General features: G+C 42.9%; 1 protein-coding gene across 2 annotated transcripts in view; it reads right to left on the reverse strand.

Annotated features, from left to right (window-relative positions):
• CCNYL1 (cyclin Y like 1) overlaps positions 1-20,513 on the reverse strand; it is a 371,242-nt gene that overhangs the window by 235,961 nt on the left and 114,768 nt on the right. Inside the window, exons 4-5 of one of the 2 annotated variants that reach the window (XM_069225961.1) lie at positions 19,615-19,715; positions 6,261-6,296 (exon numbers count right to left, since the gene is read on the reverse strand). In XM_069225961.1, coding sequence (XP_069082062.1) covers positions 6,261-6,296; positions 19,615-19,715 — 137 coding nt within the window. The remainder of the gene's footprint in view (positions 1-6,260; positions 6,297-19,614; positions 19,716-20,513) is intronic. The other variant, XM_069225962.1, reaches the window with a different exon arrangement.

Below are 20,513 nucleotides of genomic sequence, written 5' to 3' on the forward strand. Positions count from 1 at the left end.
ACATTTCTTTGGAAACTTTATTGCACTTGTGGAATACAAGTATTGGGCGTTGTAAAATGAATTAAACTGAAAAGGTCGTCTCTGCGGTGACAAACACACCTGAAGACCCGTGTTTGATATAGCGGCATCGTGCTGGGACATACAGTGACTGGCACACCTTTTGGACTTTAAGTACTTTTAGCAACTAGTAGGGTTTGGAATATATTGTGGGGAAGAAGTGTTTTACACCTCTTGTGAGTATGCAGAATGTTACGGCGCCGCCGTTTTTCTTGTCAGATCCAGGAGAACCGGTTATTAAGTGGAAGAAATGGAAAAAGATTTTTGAGAATTATGCCAGGGTGTGTGGTACGAATTTGAGTGGTGAAATGAAGCAGGCACTTTTGTTACATTGTTTAGGGGGTGAAGGACAGGAGGTGTTGGAAAATCTACCTCCATTGTCGCAAGCTGATCAGAGGGGGTTGAATGAATATGAAATATGTGCAAGACAACTAGATTTACATTACTTGCCAAAGATTAGTACTATTATGGAAAGGTACCATTTTGGTTTGCGGGAGCAAGGGAAAGAGGAGAGTGTTGAAGAATATATTACGGCTTTACGGAAGTTGGCTTCAAGTTGTAAATTTTGGGCGTTGGTAGAAGAAAGGATTAGAGATCAGTTTGTGCTGAGGTGTTGCAGTGATAAAGTGAGGGAAGAACTCTGGCTAAAGGACGAGCCACCGTTGGATGAGGTTGTTAGTATTGCAAAAAGGGTAGAGCATATGTTAAAGTGTGTTGGAGAACTAAGTAAAGCACATAAAGAAGACCAGGTCAATGTAAAAGCACAAGAAGTGGAGTGTCAAGTCATACAAAAAGATGAGAAGGAAAAAAAGTATGAGGGTGTCCGTGAGAAAGGTGTTGTAATAGAAAATAGTGCAGGAAAGACACAAGGGAATAGGAGGTTTGCAACACCTTTTCAAGGAAATTGCTACAGATGTGGAAGATTTGGACACATGGCTAATGCAAGTGAGTGTCCTGCTAATAGGATTACTTGTAATGTTTGCGGAAAAAGAGGACATTTTGGAAAAAACTGTAGGATGAGGAATAGGAGAGATTCTAGATCAGAAATAAAGGAAGTCAGTTTTCAAGTTAGTGAGGTGGAACATCCCTCTGAGTGGGTTTTGGTGGGGGATGTTAGAGTCAAAATGAAATTTGATTCGTGCTCTCACATCACGTTTCTCTCAAAGGATTTTTTTATGAAGAATTTTCAAGGAAGGAAGAAACTGTTCAAACCTAATATTAAACCTACGGGTTATGGTGGGTTGCCAATTAAGTTATTAGGTTATTTTGATGACTGCATTGAATACAATGGTAGGTTCACAGATGCTAGGATTTATGTTGCTGAGAGGGGTGATAATTTGTTGAGCTGCAGTCATCAAGCACGCTTGGGTGTCATTCTTAATCCTAATGCACATCCATCTGTTCAGGTACAATCTATTGAGGGTAACGAAAACAAGTTTGTGAGAGCTTTTGGTGAATTGTTCAGTGACACCTTGGGGTGTTTAAAGGGGTACAATCACCATATTAAGTTGAAACAGGGCGCAGTACCAGTTGTGGCAAAAGTTAGACGCATTCCCATTTGTGTCCAAGACGCTGTACAAAAAGAGATAGATAAATTGTTGTCCACTGGTGTTATACAGCCTGTAGAGGCAACGGAATGGTTAGCTCCCATTGTTGTGGCACGTAAACCAAATAATGAAATCCGTCTATGTGTGGATCTTCGTGCCTTAAATAAAGAAGTGGTGGTTGACAAGTTCCCACTTCCCAATATTGAGGAATTAGTATCATCGTTGGATGGTGCTTGCTATTTTACCACTCTGGATATGGCATCAGCATACCATCAGGTTCCGTTGAGTAAAGAGTGTCAAGAATTAACGGCTTTTATTACGCCAATGGGGGCCTTCAAGTTTTTGCGTATGCCGTTTGGGCTGGTTTCTGCGGCCTCAGTATTCCAGAGGATTATGGAAGATCTTTTTAAAGGCATTTCAGGCGTAAAGTGCTACCAGGATGATGTATTAATATGTGGGAGAAACGTGAGAGAACATGATGAGAGGGTGCATGCTGTGCTTAAAAGGATGCTTGATGCTGGGTTATCTCTTAGGCGAAGCAAATGTAAATTTGGAGTCACTGAACTGGACTATTTGGGTCATCATATTTCACGGCAGGGGGTGAGTCCTAAAAAGGACTTGGTGGACACTATCGAAATGTTAAAAGAACCGTGTACAAAAGATGAGGTTTCTTCATTCTTAGGTATGGCAGAATTTTATAACAAATTTATACGAAATTTTGCAGATAAGACAGTAAATCTAAGGAAGTTGATGTGTAAGAATGCAGAGTTTGTTTGGACAGAAGAGTGTGGTACAGAATTTAAACAAGTAAAAAATGATCTCAGGAATGCACCAAACTTACAAGCTTTTGTACCTGGGAATCCCACTTTCATTGTTACTGATGCGAGTATAAAGGGGCTGGGTGCTCTTCTTTTTCAGATCAGGAAGGGCCAAGAGGTGCTAATAGCTTGTGCTTCAAGATGCTTGAAAGGGGCAGAGATATGTTATTCTGTTATAGAGAAGGAAGCGTTGGCAATATTCTGGGCCATAAACAAGTTCAGAAAATTTGTGTGGGGATCTTCTTTCGTAGTCAGGTCTGCTCATAAACCCCTGAAAGAAATTTTTGAGAAGAAGGGTTTGGACTCGATTTCCTCGAGGATCAGGAGATGGGTCATTTCCTTACAGGAGTATAACTTCATGTTTGAATACATTCCGGGAAAGACAAATGTAACGGCAGACTGTCTGTCGAGATTGGTGGAGGTGGTAGAGAATGATAAATCTCAGGATGAAAATGATCAATGTGATGCTGAGTGTGGCATAAGAGTTTGTGATGTTACGCTGGGGGCTGTAAAGGAAGATGAATGGAGGGATGAGTTGCAAAAGGATAGTGAATTGTGTTCTGTGATGTCTCTTTTGGATCAGCATAAGTCTCGAAGTCTGGTTAAACCTTGGTCGTTAGTTGCGAATGAGTTAGCCGTTGTTGTTGGTGTTCTGATGAGGGGCACAAGAATGATTCCCCCATTGAGTTTGAGAGAAGTCATCGTGAACATGGCTCATGAAGGGCATATGGGCATTTCTAAAACCAAAGAGCGCATCCGTCAGGATTTCTGGTGGCCTGGATTAGATTTGATGGTGGAACGTACTGTTAGGGAGTGTACACCTTGTCAAGCTAGTGATAAGGTACTCAAACCAAGATGTTCACCTATGGTTTGTAGAAGTTTACCAAAAAGTCCATGGGATGAATTAGCTATCGATATTGTGGGGCCATTGCATGGAGAACATCAGACTCCTTACTGGTTGGTGTTGCTGGATTTGTATTCACGATGGGTGGAGGTGAGTTTGGTGAGAGAGATCACTTCTCAATCTGTGATCAGTTTTTTAGAATCTGTGTTCAAACGCGAGAGTTTTCCTAACTCTATTCTTTCTGACAATGGTCCGCAGTTCTGTTCTGCTCAGATGGAGGAGTATTTTGTAAAATGTGGAATTGTACATAAACAAATTGTGTTATATCATCCAGAGGCGAATGGTGCTTTGGAGAGATTTAACAGGACTTTAAAGGAGAGTATACAATTAGCAAAGGTAAACTGTTTAGATTGGAGAAAAGAACTGCAGGGTCGTATAACAGCTTACAGGTACACTCCTCATGCATCAACAGGGAAGACTCCTTTTGAACTGCTCAGGGGAAGGTCTCGAAATACTTGTTTGTGTCCTGGCTGGATGGTTGCTGGGAAGGGTTTGAAAAACAATGGTATTGATGAATGGAGAGACAAAGAAGTGTCTCTGCAAAGCAAAAGGAAGATTTAGGTTGATAAAAGGAATAATGCGAAAGTTACAAATTTTGAGGTTGGAGATAAAGTAAAGGTCAAAGCTCCTGTTGGGTGTCAAAATTGGTCAAAATATACCTCTCCAAAAACTATCATTAAGCTGTTTAAAAATGCTGTCAAGACAGATGATGGTCGCATCTGGAATCATAGTCGTGTAGCACATTTTGGGGGGTGTGGTGTGGCCGACAGGAGAGATGATACTTCTTATTGTTTTCCCTCCGACATTGATTTAAGGTCTGATAATACTCGTAGGAGTGTCAGAACACGCAGGTTTCCTTTACATTTGTGTGATTTTGTGTAGTTCTTTCTACCCTCTTTTTCTTTCTGTTCAAATGTGTTTTTTGTTCTCATGTTATTTCTGTTCTAATGTAAAGAGGAAGAAGTGTAATGATGTAACATGGCTCCATGCCAGAACACTGGGCATGGAACCAGCTTGTTCTGAGGTTCTGTCATAGAGGGTTCTCTGCATGACAGTTGATATGCTGGCTGTTGGTTGAGGCTGTAATAAATACCTCCTACCACATATCTTCATCTGGTGTGGACTCACTTTATTACACTAGGATTACTGATAAAAGTTTCTTTCTCTTTCACAGGATTCTCAGCAACAGTCATAAGTTCTAAATATAGTAACAAGTCCATCTCATTTGAAAAAGCAGACAAGAAAGAAACTGCTCCCATCCACACCAAAAGAATTCCCAAAGAGGCCTGACTTGCATGGCTATCAACTCTTGCATCCAAATTCACACAATATTGTCTGGTAAATATATGTCTGGACCTCCAGGCAGCAACTAAACACATCTACAACAGTGAAATTTTTAAAAAGCAACAGTAGCTGTATTTTATCTGGTTGAATGTGCCTTAAATCTACCAGGCAGGGTCTATTTGCCAATTAGTAACCTAATTAAATGCAAGCAACTACCCATCTTGAAACTGATTGCTTTGTACTAGGAAAGTCGGATCTTACAGCACCACAACTTCTAAATAAGTAATCGGATTGCATAATACATTTCATCCTGTGAAGACGAAATTTCCATACCCTTCATGCCAAACACTTGAAGAGCTGTTTCAGCTGGAGCATAAGGCTTCCGAGAGAAGGTCAGTAAAGAAGCAGAATAGTTTTCATGCAAGTCTGTTAATTAAGGGAAAAACTCATATGACTTATTATTAAAAAGGATACTGTGAACACAGGCATTTCACTGACTCACAAGCTGAGGCGATTGCTATTAAGAAAGGAGTGCTCGAAGCTAAAGGATTCTGTATAATCTTCTGTATTGGTTCAATTAGTTGACTAATAAACATGAAAAGAACAACATTCAGTTCCCAATGTGAGGAAGGGGATCTAGTAGGAGGAAACCTTTTTTAATGCCCTCCAAGGAATCTTTCACCACAAGCATCTTAACTAAAGTGTGCTGTGAAGGAGATTTCCTGTATGCAGCGGTTGCTGCAAGGTATACCTTTATTGATTTAAATCAAAGTTCAGGCATTGCTAGTTAAAGAATGTAAGGAATTACCATTTCTTCCTGGCATCTGGAGTATTCATGTGTTTTGAACAAGATGCAGAATCTCCTCCATTTAAAGGCACATAATGCTCTGGTGGAAGGACGCTTTGCCTCACGTTTATCTCAAAACAGTATTTTGGCAGGTTAAGGTGCTCATAAGAAGAATTCCGGAGCCAGAGGGTTAAACTCAGCGATGAAAGATTGGGTTGCTGGATCTAGCCCCCAAACCTACATGGGAGATGCAGTCTACACATCAATTTTCTATGTGGCCTTCCTACAGAGAAGTCAGAATCTGTTGCTTCAAAGGCTTAAGTATTGCCTTCCTCATCATCAGTGGGTTGAGCTTGTTAAGACTGTTTCACAACTAAGTCAAACAAACCAGTACATGTTCTGTTACAGAAAGGATTAGGTGACAAAATACTGCATACCTGATTATGAAACATAGTCAGACTTCTAGCAAGTCCGACAGATAAGCATCCTGAAAATTAATAACTGGCTTAAAGTCTGCATACATTACTGTGAATCAATTTAGAACACCAAAAAGAGAAGCAAATAAAGAAAAAGCTAATAAAAGATGCAGACTTCAAAAGAATTTGATTTAAAAAATCCCAACAAAGGCCAGTTTCAGGGGGCACACAGAGCTTAAACTAAATGAGGCAAAATGATGTTTAGTAATAAACTAACAAGAAAAGGAAGTGAGCACATACATTACCACCTAAAAGACATCATACAGTATTATTTCAAAATGGATGAATTCTGAGTGCTGGATACCACTAAGAGGCAGATCAAATAATAGACAATAGCTACAAATATCATATAGAGGTTGTTTGTATTTCACAATAAAATGGACTTACCTGTTTTTGATATGGTAGTATATTGCTAGTGTGACACTAGTAAGGAAAAGATATTTAAAAAAAACAGATTAGCAAGCATAAGTATTATAGTTTCCTTCCTGGTCATTTTGAAAGAAATTAACATTGAACATACTTTTTTCAAGACATTTAAAGAAAAGCTTACAATGCTGAAAAGAATTCGAGGGTGTACCAGTTCACACGGGCATTTTAAAGGAATATAAAAAATGTTTTAAACATTGATAGAATTGTGCATAAAAGGTGTATATTTGAGCAGCTTCTGTTAACAGGTCTGCATTTTTTAGATGAGTAAATAAAATATTAATGTATATAGAAGCCCCATTACTCAACTAGCACGTGTACACATTCTAACGCTTCACATTTTTTTATTTTTTTTTTATTTTGACGATGCTGTGTTTTGTACAACAATGTAAACAACCTGCAAAATCAATAGGCAAAGCCAATAGGTCCACAAGATGTGACCTATTGGCCTTGCCATTGCTTGTCTGAAGGCAAGTGCAAGTCTCAAATGACTGTACTCTATGTTGGATGTGACAACAGACCCCTGATGAACCAGTTGAAGTAGGGGTATAGTCTTTCCCGTTGAATGACACAAGTAAGCAGCTACCTGAACGAGGCATCTTATAAACACCATGGGTGCAGACCTGAGGCCAAATGGGAATACTGTGAACCAGTAATGTTGTCCATTTACGATGAAAAGGGGGTCAATTTCGATGCAGCAGATGGAAACATGTATCCTTCAGGTGTATTAAATTATTGCTGTTTCTGGACAGTAACACTTCCATTGAAAGTAACATTTTTAAGTTTATTTCTTTACTAACTTGCTGGATGGCCAAGTGACTGATCGCCTTTTGGACTCCCGGGCGAGGTTAGTGAGCAGGGCCATGTAGGCGCTGAAGAGGGAAGGGCTGAGGGATGAACCCTGGGGTACGCCGCAGATGATTTCAGTGGCCTTTGAGCAGAATGGGGAGGCGAACTCTCTAGGTTCTGCTGGTGAGAAAGAAGGTGACCCAGTCCAGGGCACTGTCGCAGATTCCAGCACTGCTGAGGCGTGAGTGTAGGGTGTGGTGGTAGACGGTGTTGAGGGTGGCCAAGAGGTCCAGGAGGATGAGGGCAGCGGGTTCGCCGCTGTCCAGTATTGTTCTGATGTCATCGGTTGCGCCAATGAGGGCGGTTTCGGTGCGGTGGTTGCTGCGGAATCCAGATTGGGAAGGGTCCAGGGTGCAGTTCTCCTCAAGGACGCAGGTTAGTTGTCTGTTGATGGCCTTCTCGATTACTTTTGCCGGGAAGGGGAGCAGGGAGATAGGCCTTAAGTTCTTCAGGTCCTTTGGGTCCGCCTTGTTTTTTTTTTTTTAAAAGGGCGTTGATCTCGGCGTGTTTCCAGCTCTCTGGGAAGGTGGCGGACTCGAAGGAGCTGTTGATGATCTTCCGTAGTTGGGGTGCGATGACGTAGCTTGCTTTGTTGAGGATGTGGTGAGGGCAGGGATCAGAGGGAGAGGCGGAGTGGACGGTGTTCATGATTTTGACTGAGTCGTTGATGGTGGTCCAGGAGAGCAGGAGGTTGGTCGGAGGTGAATCTGTGGTGTTGGTGGTTGCAGAGGGGGGGGGGGGGTCTGGGTGCTGAAGCTGTTGTGGATGTCTGCCATTTTGCGGTGGAAGTAGGAAGCTAGGGAGTCACAGAGGTTTTGGGATGTCGTTGGAGCTGGGGTTGGAGAGTTCCTTCACGACGTTAAAGAGCTCCTTGCAGCTGTGTGTGTTGTTGATTCGGTCTTTGAAGGCTGTACTCTTGGCAGCTCTGATGAGTTGGTGGCGTCTGCTGATGGTGTTTTTGAAGGCTGTGAGGTTGTCCAGAGTCTGATCTTGGCGCCACTTTCTTTCGAGTCTTTGGCAGCTTTGCTGAGATTCGTGGAGGTCGGCGGTAAACCAGAAGGCCTTTCTGTTGGTGCATCTGTTGGAGGGATTCTTGATTGGGGCGAGAGTATTGGCACAGGTGTTGACCCATTGCCTGAAGTTGCGGGCAGCGGCATCAGTGTCATCGATGGGTGGGTTCTGGGAGAAGGTCGCGATTAGTTGGTCTTCGGTGACCTTGTTTCAACTGCGGTGGGGGTGTGGGTTGTGGTGTGTTGTGGGTTTCTTGAAGGAGAAGTGGATGTAGCGGTGGCTTTGAAGCAGTCGCTTTATATTACACTTGAATGCGCTGCCCCCAGGGCAGCACAAGTTCGCAGCTGCCCTGAGGTCAGCTCATTCATCATAAAACAGCACTCTTTCCTGGTTTGAGCCCAGCACACCTGTTTAAAGGTGCGCTGGGCACAAACAGGGAAAGCATGCCCTATTAGTAATACAAATCCTACTCTCGTCACAAATGCACCCGGTTTCCTTCCTTCTCGTTTGTGGGAACACACATGGAGTTGCTGGACTGTGGGATTTTCTCTACATTACAGAATAAGTCAAGATCGCATTGTTCAATAGGCATGCATGTGCCTTTTCACTCACTTTATAATTCTCTAGCACCAAAATCAAAGTACATCCAGCTGGTTCCACATACAAGTAAGGTCATCTTAACATAAGTAATTCAGGCCGGAGGCTGTCCTGACAGATCTTTTGTTTTTGAAGTCAACTAAAATGTGCTTCTAATCAACAGTGGACAATGGTAAACTAGATGTCTGAGCCGCCCTACCTACCAGAATATGGAAGCAATACAAGACATATGGTGACATGATTTTTTTCAAGTTGTTCTGGACTACTCAGCAGAAATACAGGACTCCCACTCAAGGTCTTGAATAACCTCCTAAGAGGTATCAGTAACATGATCCAAGTGCTTGTCACTTTCACCCTGATCTACACTGCATGCGTTGTAATGGCCAGTACCCATACTATGGATTTTAGGCTGGGTAATAGGTTCTATCTGCTGTAGATATCTCAAGCGTGGTAGATTGGAGGCTGCAATGGTTGTCATTGTCTGTTCTATTAAGACTAATGGAGCAGCATGGATACGAACGTGAAGGTCTGCTCATAGCAGTTTACTACAAGTCTTCAATTGTCTTCATTCAGTGCAAAGGCCCATGGCAGCCTGCACCATTAGTGAACGAGAATTCAGTTGAAATTACAGCTCTTGTGTCCAATCATAGCAGAATGGCTCCTGGTAGAAAGATAGCTTTTTTATTTGGTCATCTAAATTTCCTGCCACAAACTGAATATCTAGGTCCTGAGGGCATTCAGCCTAAGAATCTGCCTTCAACAGCATGTCATGGTGAAATAAAAATCTGGCCCCAATCTGATTTTTGGTTAAAAATCTGGCTACAGAACTCTCACACCGTGACACTGTTCAAGGCGTGTGCTGGTGGATCTAGGACACCAACTGCAACAGAGGAAGTACAGTGATAATCTGGGTCTGTGGCAAAGCCAAGGCTATTTTAGCGATATGGGTGGTCAGAGTTGACGTAGTCACTGTAAATGCAGTATGGGCTGCAGAGGCTGTGGCAGTAATTATCATGGACCATGTAGACACGGTAAACACCAGATTTTGGTCTAGACACAGCCTTCATCGACAGATGTCATTTAACCATAAACAGGTCAATCTGCATCACTGATTGTGCTATCCCCGATGCATGCTTGCCACCAGACCCTTCGCCGATAGGTGCATCTTTATCTACAATGATGCTTTCATTTGATTACATTTTTTCAGTTGGGAAATACTTTGATGAATATTATTTCCTCAATGACTGGCTCTTACTGCACTCCAGCAAAGCAAGCCTACTTTTCAACAATGGATTTTTTGTTGCAAGAAGGGGTCTTTGCTCTTAGCATCAGTGACCAAGTGTGTCCTGTAATTGCAGATGGTGGAGGTACATATTGTTCCCTTTTTGAACTTTTTCTTAGCGGGTGAGCTTCCTAAAGTCACAGGCACAACCTTACATGACAAAAAGTCAGTCACTTTAAGGTAGGCACAGAGAGAATCTTTGTGCAAGTGACAGGGTTGTGAGTAAGCCCCAGTGGCTGATTCTTTTGCTGCAGGTCCATTCAATAAAGAGTTTTCCTCAGAGATTGCCCCTGGAGATCCGGTGACATAAACAAACAATGCATACACATAGCAGCGTACCGTCTCTATCCTTTAGGATTTTGGTGCTTAAAGTCAAACAGATGTTAAAGGTTTTGGGCATATGGAAGGATTTATGCGGGCAGTAAATACATTTTTTGAGAGGTGTTCGGTATACCCCTTCCTGACACCACACACATCACATTACTTCAAAAAAAGTACTTCACTGGAAGGATGATTCGATCATGGTTCTAATAAGAAAATATAAAAAAAAATTACCTCAAATCCTTAGGAAGGCAGTAGACGTCCAATGCATGGTAATGGAAATGCTACCCTGCCCTGAGTGCTCCAAATGTACTGTTGCAATAATCACTAATGAAGATTTTGTTGTTGTAGGCAAACATGGATCATGTATGCACACTGTAACATAGGCCTGTCTCACGGATTGCTGTCTTGGAATGGGAGGAGCGCCCCAAGAGCTACCCTCATAGTGGTGGAAGGCTACTGTCTTCACCATGCGTTAAATATCACGAGCGCAGTAGTGAGAGCATAGTATCACCGCTGTGTGGTGAAATTACCCCTCTGCCTCTATCGGCCTGATGTGGAGGGCTGCACAGCGCATGAGTGGTGTTTCTGAGCTGGGTGTATGTGTGCCTGAGAAGGGTACAACACAGGGATAATTCCATACAGTGCAGTGCATGTTGAATGCATGTGTTTGATGCATATGTGCCTGTTAGTGGTACAGTATGTGAGGGGATATAGTGCTGTGTGAGTATATTAAAAGCATGTACAGTGTGTATTGATGCCTGTAAATGGCACAATACCTGACAGACAGTAGGTTCCATTTTGGAAAATGCAGAGCTGTATGCTGAAACGTAGAGGAGATAGAGGAATCTCCCCAACAGATTTGTGTTTTGTTGCATGCCTATAAGCTAGGAGGAACACACGGGTAGGTGGGGGCTACACTTTAAAAGGTGCTGTTTGACTTAGAATAGAGGCCACGTGGAAGAGGCGTGGGCACATATTAGAAAGGAGATGGGGACAATAATAGAATCATAAAGATTAGGGCTAAGGCTCAAGGATAACCTATTGATACACAGATCACTATGGAAGACATCTATGAGCGAGCTCTAGTCACTCACATTTCCTGTGTTGTGGGCCACCAGATTTAAAGTTGCTTCAGCTCTGACAGATTTCTTTCAAGAAGAAGAGAGGGCAGATGAATGGGCACATCTGCAACATAAACGTCAAAGACTAAGAGCATTATTCACAAAGGTAAGCTTAGACCTGAAGTCTAACTTTACACCAGAAGTCTAATTTGGAACAAAAGTCTAACTTTACTACTTTTGGGTATTCACAAAGTAAGTTAGTACTAGTAACTTTACTACTAGAGATTTTACTAGTAATAATTTACCTTTGTGAATACAGAGAAGTAGTAAAGTTAGACTGTTGGTCTAAGTTAGACTTCTGGTCTAACTTTACCTTTGTGAAAAGGGAACCCAGACTCTAAATCACATTTGACGTCTGAAAATGAACAATAAGAAAAGGAGCTTGAGACCCCAAAAAGTGTCAACTGCCAAGCAGCCAGAAGGGCTGTGTAAAGAGGGGAAGCTGCAAGAGTTCTGTGTGTCCAGGACTGGGAACCCACGCCCACTATTCTCCCTGCTGGGTGAGGGAACATCACCCAGGGAATCCAAGACCACCTGTCCTGGAGCACTTTTGCCTGCCTGCCAAGACCAGTATGCCCTGTGAGGAGTGATATGGGTCCAGTGGGGAGCCCTATTGAGGACACCCTTGGCAAGGTGTGAGAGAAGGGCTGCTGCACCAATTGGGTCATTGCCTGTGTGCAAGACGAAGTAGTTGACCCTCATATGCCAGAGGAGGGCCACCATGGAGTCATGTGATTCGCTTCACCAAAGGGGCCGCAGCCTCAGTATACTGAGGAACCAGTGACCCTGTATGGCAGAAGTGGCTGATGTAAAGACTGCTGTGCTGTGCGAGACGTAGCCCTTGTTACGCTGCAACCCTGTATGCCAGGAGGGGTGCCGAGGACTTCACCATACTAATCCGGTGGGCTGGAGCCCGTACACAGTGAGGTTATGGTGACCCTGTATGCCGCTGGTGGTGGGAGGGAGTTTGGCTAGGGGTCACTGGGACCAGCATGACATGTGATCTGGTTGGATTACCTAAATTTACCATGGGGACTCCTGCATACCTGCACAAGGATGAAGAATTCGAACCAGGTCCCCTCCCCCTTTCACCCAGAGGACCCACATCATCCAGGGACAGACCAGAGATTTACCCTGCATAAAGGAGCTGTTAAAGACCTGAGTGCAATGAACTCTGACAGCTGAACCTGCAGCAAACTCACCTGAATCAGATGCTGCCGCTCCTTTGCCCGCAGAAGGGAAGCACTCAGGTACTCCAGTTGCTCTGCTACTGCAGGTGTGGGTAAAACCAATTTCAGACCAGTTGGCCTCGGTCCAGACGGGAAATTGCTTGCTAGTTAGCACTGTGATGCTGGGACACTGTTGACTTTAATATCAAGTCAATAGTGGACACTTTAGGCTCCGACTAACAGTGGTGCTTACTTGGATGTTGCCTGTAGCTAATGGGAAATAACCACTATCTCTCAGTGCAAGGGAGGTGTGGGAGGCAGGGAACTGCCCTTGAAAAAGTATAGCCCTGACATCATGACTGCAGTTGTGTGAACGTTGTATTTACCTATGTGTAAAATACCTATTTTTTTTCCATAGAAAGTGAGTATTTGGCTGAACAATTTACTGCTGCTTCTGTTTTTGAGATGTGTGTCAGTGTTCACCCCCTGTATCTACCTGCCCACAGGAAAGAGTCCTTGACTGCTCAGACCACGCTAACCCTGAGAGTCAAGTATTGAAGGGGCACTTAACCCAGTTTCTCAAAATACATAGTAGGCCGCAGGACAGCCAGGGTACAAGGCCTCAATCTCACGGTTCAGCCCAAGTTGCTCCTGCTTGCCATATGGCCCTCTGAAAGGGGTTCCGACATACCATCTGTGCTGTGTGTGTGCAGAGCTCAGAGGACTCCCAGATGCCTGATACCAAGGGGAGGAAAATATGGCAGTTGGAGCCTCTGAGACCTGGAGCCCCTACACCTGACTAGCTGGCCGTAGGTTAATACAATGAGTTGGAAGGGCTAACTGTGGTCTATGAATCTTTGTCCATTTGTTTTTATTGTCAAATGCTGTACTGAAATACTGCTATGTTCACAATGACTACTGAGGGGCCCCATTCTAATATTGGGTAATAATTCAAGCAAGCTAGCCAATGAAAGATTCAATGCTACAGAACTTTTGGTCTCCCATGCACCTCACATAGGCATTACATTTAAGCAGAATGTCTAGCACACTATACAGCAGCAATAAATGAAACTGGTGTTATGTATTTACAAAACATGTGGTGTGTAAATAACCTGGATCAAAAGAGTCGGGTCCTTCCCAAATAGCCAACAATAAGTGCACTACGCTCCTGAAGGGGAGACTGTACTATGAGAACATTGCACAGGATAGGGGTAGCAGATTCCTTTAGGGAATTCCTATGACCAATGTGTGAACAAACCAAAACATCCAGGATAAACTGACATCTGCAGGCCTCTAAAAATCATAAAAATGTTACTAGTCTTGCAGGTCGAGTAACTTGAACAATCTACTTGACCAAAACTGTAATGTACTTTACCCGTAAACAGGCCTCAAATTGTGTGAGCCTAGTCAAATATTTTAGTTTGCATAGTCTTCTTTTTCTTCATTGTCACATATGATGGTAGCTTCAAATATGTGGGCTTTGGCATTTCTGCCGTGCAAAACAACTTCTTTGTTTAATTAAATACACTAAACATTTGCTCCATGTATAAAAATAGTCTAGCCCACATACAGGGAACACATGATCCATGCCCTGCCTCTTCGCTTACTAATAGCATTGCCATTAGCGCAGCAGTGTTTCTCAGTTTATGTTTAAACACTAAAGACTAAAACACTAATGATGTGGTTGCACACTCATTTACAGACAGAACATTTCCAAAAAATGTCCTAAAACCTTCCCACTAACTTGCAGCTTTACTGAGAAAACTATACAATGTATTAACCATCTGTGAAAATCGGGTTTCGGAGAACATATAAATTCTTTGCACATACCAAGTAAAGTGTTCTGATTTGTTTTCATACAATTATAATATTTTTTTCATCACACAGAAGTAGAAACAATGGGCTTTCACAACTAATGGAATATATTTTGGAAGTGTTTCTACAGCTTACTAAGCTATTTAAATGGTGTGAGGTAGGAAAGACCTGACAAAATCCTGACCTCTGCAGTGAGAAGGAAAATTAATCGTAAGATAAACTGACTTTTGTCCTCTGTCTCTGAACACAGACCAAACGTGACAAGAACAAGATTGAAAGACATCTCGATTTCTTCTCCACTTTCTGACTTAACAGAACACCTGTTCTTTGTCAACTTGCCAGAAGGGACGAGTAGGTCCTAAAAACAGTTCCACCTGATTATATATGACTTGCCAAAGCAAGTGGGCAAGTAGATTTTTCAAGCCATGAACTGGAACCATCTCTGAGCAATGAGGACATATCAAAATGCATTGGCAAAGCCAATAAGTTTCAACCTTTGCTATCGGGTGGGTAACAGGGCGTGTTGGGGGAGGGTGGAAAGGAAACGGGGGGATGGAGGTAGTGGAGATAGCAGGACAGTTAAAAAAAACAGCCGTATGAAGTGAAAGCGCTGGACGATTCACAGTTTTTTATTTTTTTTTATTTAATTCTTTCAGTGGTATGGGGACAGGAATCACGGATGGGGTTAGAATAAACATGATGTATGAAAGATGGGGGAGTGATGAGAGACAAGAAATAGGATGTCAGTGGGTGGGGAAGGTAAAAAACGTGCTATGACTCAGTCAGTGTTTACTGCGCCTTAAGTTTTTTTTTTTTGGTTTGTTTTTTAATGAAAAAAAAAAAAAAAGCTAAGTACTTGAATAAAGTGGCCAGAGAAGGGACACTATTTAAACAAATGAATTTGTGCTTGGTTCTTGGGTCATCAAAAGAAATCGAAGTGATACATGGCAAAGCTTCCTAATTAGAAGGCACCAAAGAGAAAAAACTCTACAGAACACAAAAGCCTAGCAAATGGGAGAGAACATGCCTACGCAGGCAAGACGTAAGTGAGAGCACTGTGTGTCTACAGAAGAAAGATCATGAAGTAAGAGTTGAGCATGTCCTGTCATGGGCCCACTTGACAGGCATGGGCACTGCTCCATCAGAACCGGGGCCTCTCAGGTGCTATAGACATGTCTCTTACAAAAAGCCTACAAACATCACGTGAGGGGTCTAAGGTTATTTGCATAAATGACTGAAGGTTGCAGATGCCACTGATGTGAGATATCCAACAGAACACTCCACATTTGCATACTGCACATCAGAAACCAAACTGTCTTTAGGCGGGGCCCAGGCTAGAGGCGCAGTCACACAGCTACTGGTATACATTGTCGCACTCCGAAGAACGAGCTGGTCCTGACCGAGTCAGAAGCAGCCATTTAGCTAACTGCACAGTCCTGCCAAGTGTCACATCTTGTGTTAGAATAATGTGTTTTTCCCTTTTCCAGGTAAACTCAGAGTAGTGTTTATCAAAGGCCACAAGGGGGCGCTGGTGTACAACAGAAGGTATAGGATTCTCAATATATAAGGCCTGGGCAGAGTTCAGGGAGAACAACTCTGCGGAGTTGAATAAAAACTCTGTGGAATTCAGCAGAGGCAGAGTGCCGTGACCCTCAGACTCCTGAATGTGCCAGATCTCGGAAGCGCTAAGCAGGGTCAGGCCGAGATCGGGCACATTCAGGAGGACCGTAGGGAGTGAAAGCTACAGTTTCAGGCCTCCTGTGCACTGGCCTGCCACTGGTGCACAAGAAGCCTGAAACGGCAGCTTTCACTCCCTACAGCCCTGGCCTGAATTCAGGCCCAGAGGCAGCGAAAGCTGCTATTTCAGTCCTTGTATGTGCATCTGTGTGTGCAAACAATGACAAAAGAAAGAAAAACGAGGACATACCTGGGCCTTCCAGAGGGTCCTCCTCCCCTCGTCATCTTGCCTCCCTCTGGCCTCTGCTCCTGGGCTCCGGAAGTGCAAGCGCAGACTCTTGCACTTGCGCTGTGTATCCCATAACTGGACTGCAGCGCACCCCAGATGAGCTCCACTCCGCTGATGGGGCTAGCAGAGTTTTGGACTACCTCCGCGCTCCATGTGGAGGTCCAAAAACGTCGTTAGCACCGCCAGTGGAGCTGCACGCACACTCCTAGTTCCCTCATCTTCATCACTTGATTTCACGTGCAAGAAAGTGTCACTCTTAGTCGTTGAAATTTCACTTATAATTACACTGAAATTATGAAAATGTAACACATAGCAATCAGCAATCTTGGCAGCTGCGCCTGCAGGTTAAACACAATTAACAGCAGCGGCCGCACAGTCCAAGGAGTTGTCATAACGGTAGGGTGACCAAGCGTCCCGGGTTTGCCAGGACAGTCCTGGTTTTCCACCAGCTGTCCCAGGAAATTTAGCTCATGTCCCAGTTTTAAGAGACGGTCGACAGAACAGTGGGAGGTGCCTTTTGAGGTTTTCCAAAACAGGGATTGTTAGCAGCTGTTATAAGAAAACCATTTAATGAACTGGCATGATGCTGGCTTTAAAAATAGGATTTTATTTATGCTCTTGGTTCCTCTGCTTTAATTTTATGCTGCAGTGTTGTCATTCTGCGGGCTCAGTTGAAATAAATGTGTAGTTCTTTTTCTATTTTCATGAATTGTCCCAGTTTATTTTTGTTTAAAATCTGGTCACCCTACATAACGGCACAGCATGATAATGTTATTTGCCCCTCGTGAGACAGATGCATAATTATGCAATAACGCAGGTGAGACCTAATTAAAAAAGACGTTTAAACTTCAATGAAAACAACATGTTCGTGCTAAGTAAACAAAACCTCCACATGTGGATTATTTGCAACTTTGAGTTCACCTCGGAGAAGCCTGGGCATGTGTTTTGGAAAGAGTATGCCCTAGAAAGGTGCCCGTTCTTCAAAATAAGACGAGGAAACAAGCTTGTTTGTGCTGGATGTTATAAACAGTTCCCGTTTAGAATCGAAGTATATAGTGACGTGAACATTTATTGAATTTTTAAAACGGCCACAAGGTGGTGCTGCCGACAGAAAATTGAAATCTCTAAGTACCGCTTTGGATGCGATGAAAATGTACTCCTTTTTAGCTTTGTACAGTTACCGTAGTCTACATAACTCAAGGAATGATAGGGCAACTTAATATGATACAAAATTGATAACGTTATCTAGCTTTTAGAATCGACATAATTAAGAGTACGTAACTAAAAAGTTTGAAAGCTGTAAACTCTAGCGGGAAAAGACGTGGTGTTAGGCCACAGCTGCCCACTCTGGAACTGGAGAACTAGGTTCGAATCTTGGCATCAGCTCAACATCCTGTGATTCTGGACAAATAACTTAATGTCCCCGTGCTTAAAAAAAAAAAAAAACTTGTCTAATATAACTGGCGTATATGTAAAAAGCTCAAACATATTACAGTACCTGAATAAGATGGCCAGCCTGGGTACACTAAACAAATTAATCTGCGTTTGTTCCATACGTCACTGAAAGAAAACTAAGCGACGCATGGGAAAGCACTGCCCAATCAGAAGGTGGCAAAGAAGAGGGAAAATGCTGCACACAGGTGATAAGCAAGGGTTCCAAGGCTGAAAACAGGAGTCTTGCAAGCATGCTCACGCAGGTGAGACCCAAGAAGCATTTGCAATGCAATAGGTCTCACATTCGCGAAAGTTAGAGGAATTAGCATTGTAAATGGGTAGGTGGGCTTTTTTGCCACATAAATTGGACAACCCACCTCATAATTTGGTTCTTTCCTGCCACTTAATACCACTGAACAAGCAGCTCTACAAGATTATGCGTGACAAAAGCAAGCTTTTAATGAGAAACAGTGAAAGAATTGTGAAGGATAGGGTATCACAGCGCTATACAATGAAGAACCAAATTTAAGTGCTTAACTATAGTTAAAGAAGCTTTCCGCTGACATTTAGTAAACTGTGCGCAAATGGGATGCACTGTCCTCTCCGTAACTGTGATGTAACTAAGGGCCAGATGTAGGAAAAAAACATTTTGCGAGGTGCAAATTGAGAGTACTAGCGACTCGCAATTTGCACCTCGCAAAATGTTATGCAGAAAGGTGTCTCAGACACCTTCTGCGACTCGCTATAGGGTCGCAAAGACCCACCTCATGAATAGTTATGAGGTGGGTCGCAGTTTGCGACCCCATAGCGAGTATAGGCACTCACAGGGATGGTGGCCTGCTGGAGACAGCAGACCACCATGTCCGTGACTGCTTTTCAATAAAGCAGTTTTTTTTTTTCTCTTTGCAGCCCGTTTTCCTTAAAGGAAAACGAGCTGCAAAAAGAAAAATTACCGAAACCTTTTAGTTTTGGTTTTTTTCAGAGTAGGCAGTGGTCTATAGGACCACTGCCTGCTCTGAAAAAATATATTTTTTTGCATTCACAAAGGGGAAGGGGTCCCCTGGGGACCCCTTCCTGTTTGCAAATGAGCTACCATCCTTAACTGCGAGTTGATTTGCGACCGCTTTCGCGGTCACAAATCAACTCTACATCGCGATGCGGTCGCAAATAGGAAGGGCACACCCCTTCCTATTTGCGAGTCGGAAACACATTTTGCGAGTCGGTACCGTCTCGCAAAATGTGTTTCTGCATCGCGTAAGGGCTTTTGATCCTAGCAAACTGCATTTTTCGCCGTTTGCAAGGCGCAAAAGCCTTCCTACATCTGGCCCTAAGAAACAATGTGAAGCAACTGGTAGTCATGCAAAACACTCCAATACTGCCCACTGCGCTGTATAAAACTTGAAAGCACCATGGGCACCATGAGCTGAGTAACAAAAGAAGCAATGTGAAGTGACTTGTAGTACTGCACATCGCTCCAATACCACGGATCGTGGTCCCGCAGTATAAAAAGTGAAGGCGACGTGAGCGCAAAGCAAAAACAAAAGAAACAATGACAAGTAGCTCGTAGATATGGAAATCGCTCCAATACTGCCGATCGCGTTCCCGTAGCGGGAGCGATGTGCACAACTACCAGCTAAATGTAAATAAATATAAGCCATTCATTACAATTTGGATGTCTGGATTGGGCTAATTTAATTAGTTATGTCACTGAACTGGGCTAGCATATGTAAGACATTTAAACACTTACCATTTGATTGTGCTTCTAAGGTTAGGCTGACTCACTGTGCTGTCATCTAGAAATATTGTTGAGCACGAACTGTACTTCTTTGTAAGCTGTCCAGGAGATACCTAGAAATGAGGAAAGCCATCCATACTGTTTATCATAAAAATAACATATATAATGAAAAGCCACAAATGTGGTTGTACAAGTTATAATTGTTTAGGTACAATGCATCAATGTTGGGACCTTGAAAATGAATGAATCATTCACCAAATCTAACCTACTGTATGCGTTTACCATTTTCTGTGGGCATATTCAGTGTTCAAACAATAAGGTGAACATTTTTTATGCTAGTTATGTAACCTGTATTATTTTAATTAATTATTTTATTTATTTTATTTTACACAGGTTACACCTCTTTTGATTTGCCTCTCATTCTATGATCCACCCCGCATTTTATTAACACCAGGTAATAAATGTAATCCTAGTGTGTTACCACTTTTTGCATCATGGTTGGTTTTGGCAGTAGGAACCTACTGTAAGGTGCCAATGTGCTTTATAAACTCTATTTCTTTTATGTATATACCTAATATTTTCCACGGCTTCTTTCAGTCATCCATTTATTCACTTGCAAAATATTGGGGTGAGAGTCCCCATACATTTCTCTCTAGCTTCCCATTATAACTGGGCTTTCTTTCCTTCCTAATCATAATTTGGCATGGTGGAGGCGTGGAATAACGAATAGGGAGGGCCACCACTGACAGCTTCCAGCACAGTATGTTGATATACTGGGACTTGGCTTCCACTCCACGGAGCAGCATGGGCTCCCAAGTCAGTGCTTCACCCTCCACTCAAACACTTCCCATTTACTAACTGTGAAATCTCCAATTAATGCCCAAGTGAGTGATCAGTACTTTTTGTTTTAT

The sequence above is a fragment of the Pleurodeles waltl genome, chromosome 3_1 (assembly GCF_031143425.1).
Source record: "Pleurodeles waltl isolate 20211129_DDA chromosome 3_1, aPleWal1.hap1.20221129, whole genome shotgun sequence".
Lineage (NCBI taxonomy): Eukaryota > Metazoa > Chordata > Amphibia > Caudata > Salamandridae > Pleurodeles > Pleurodeles waltl.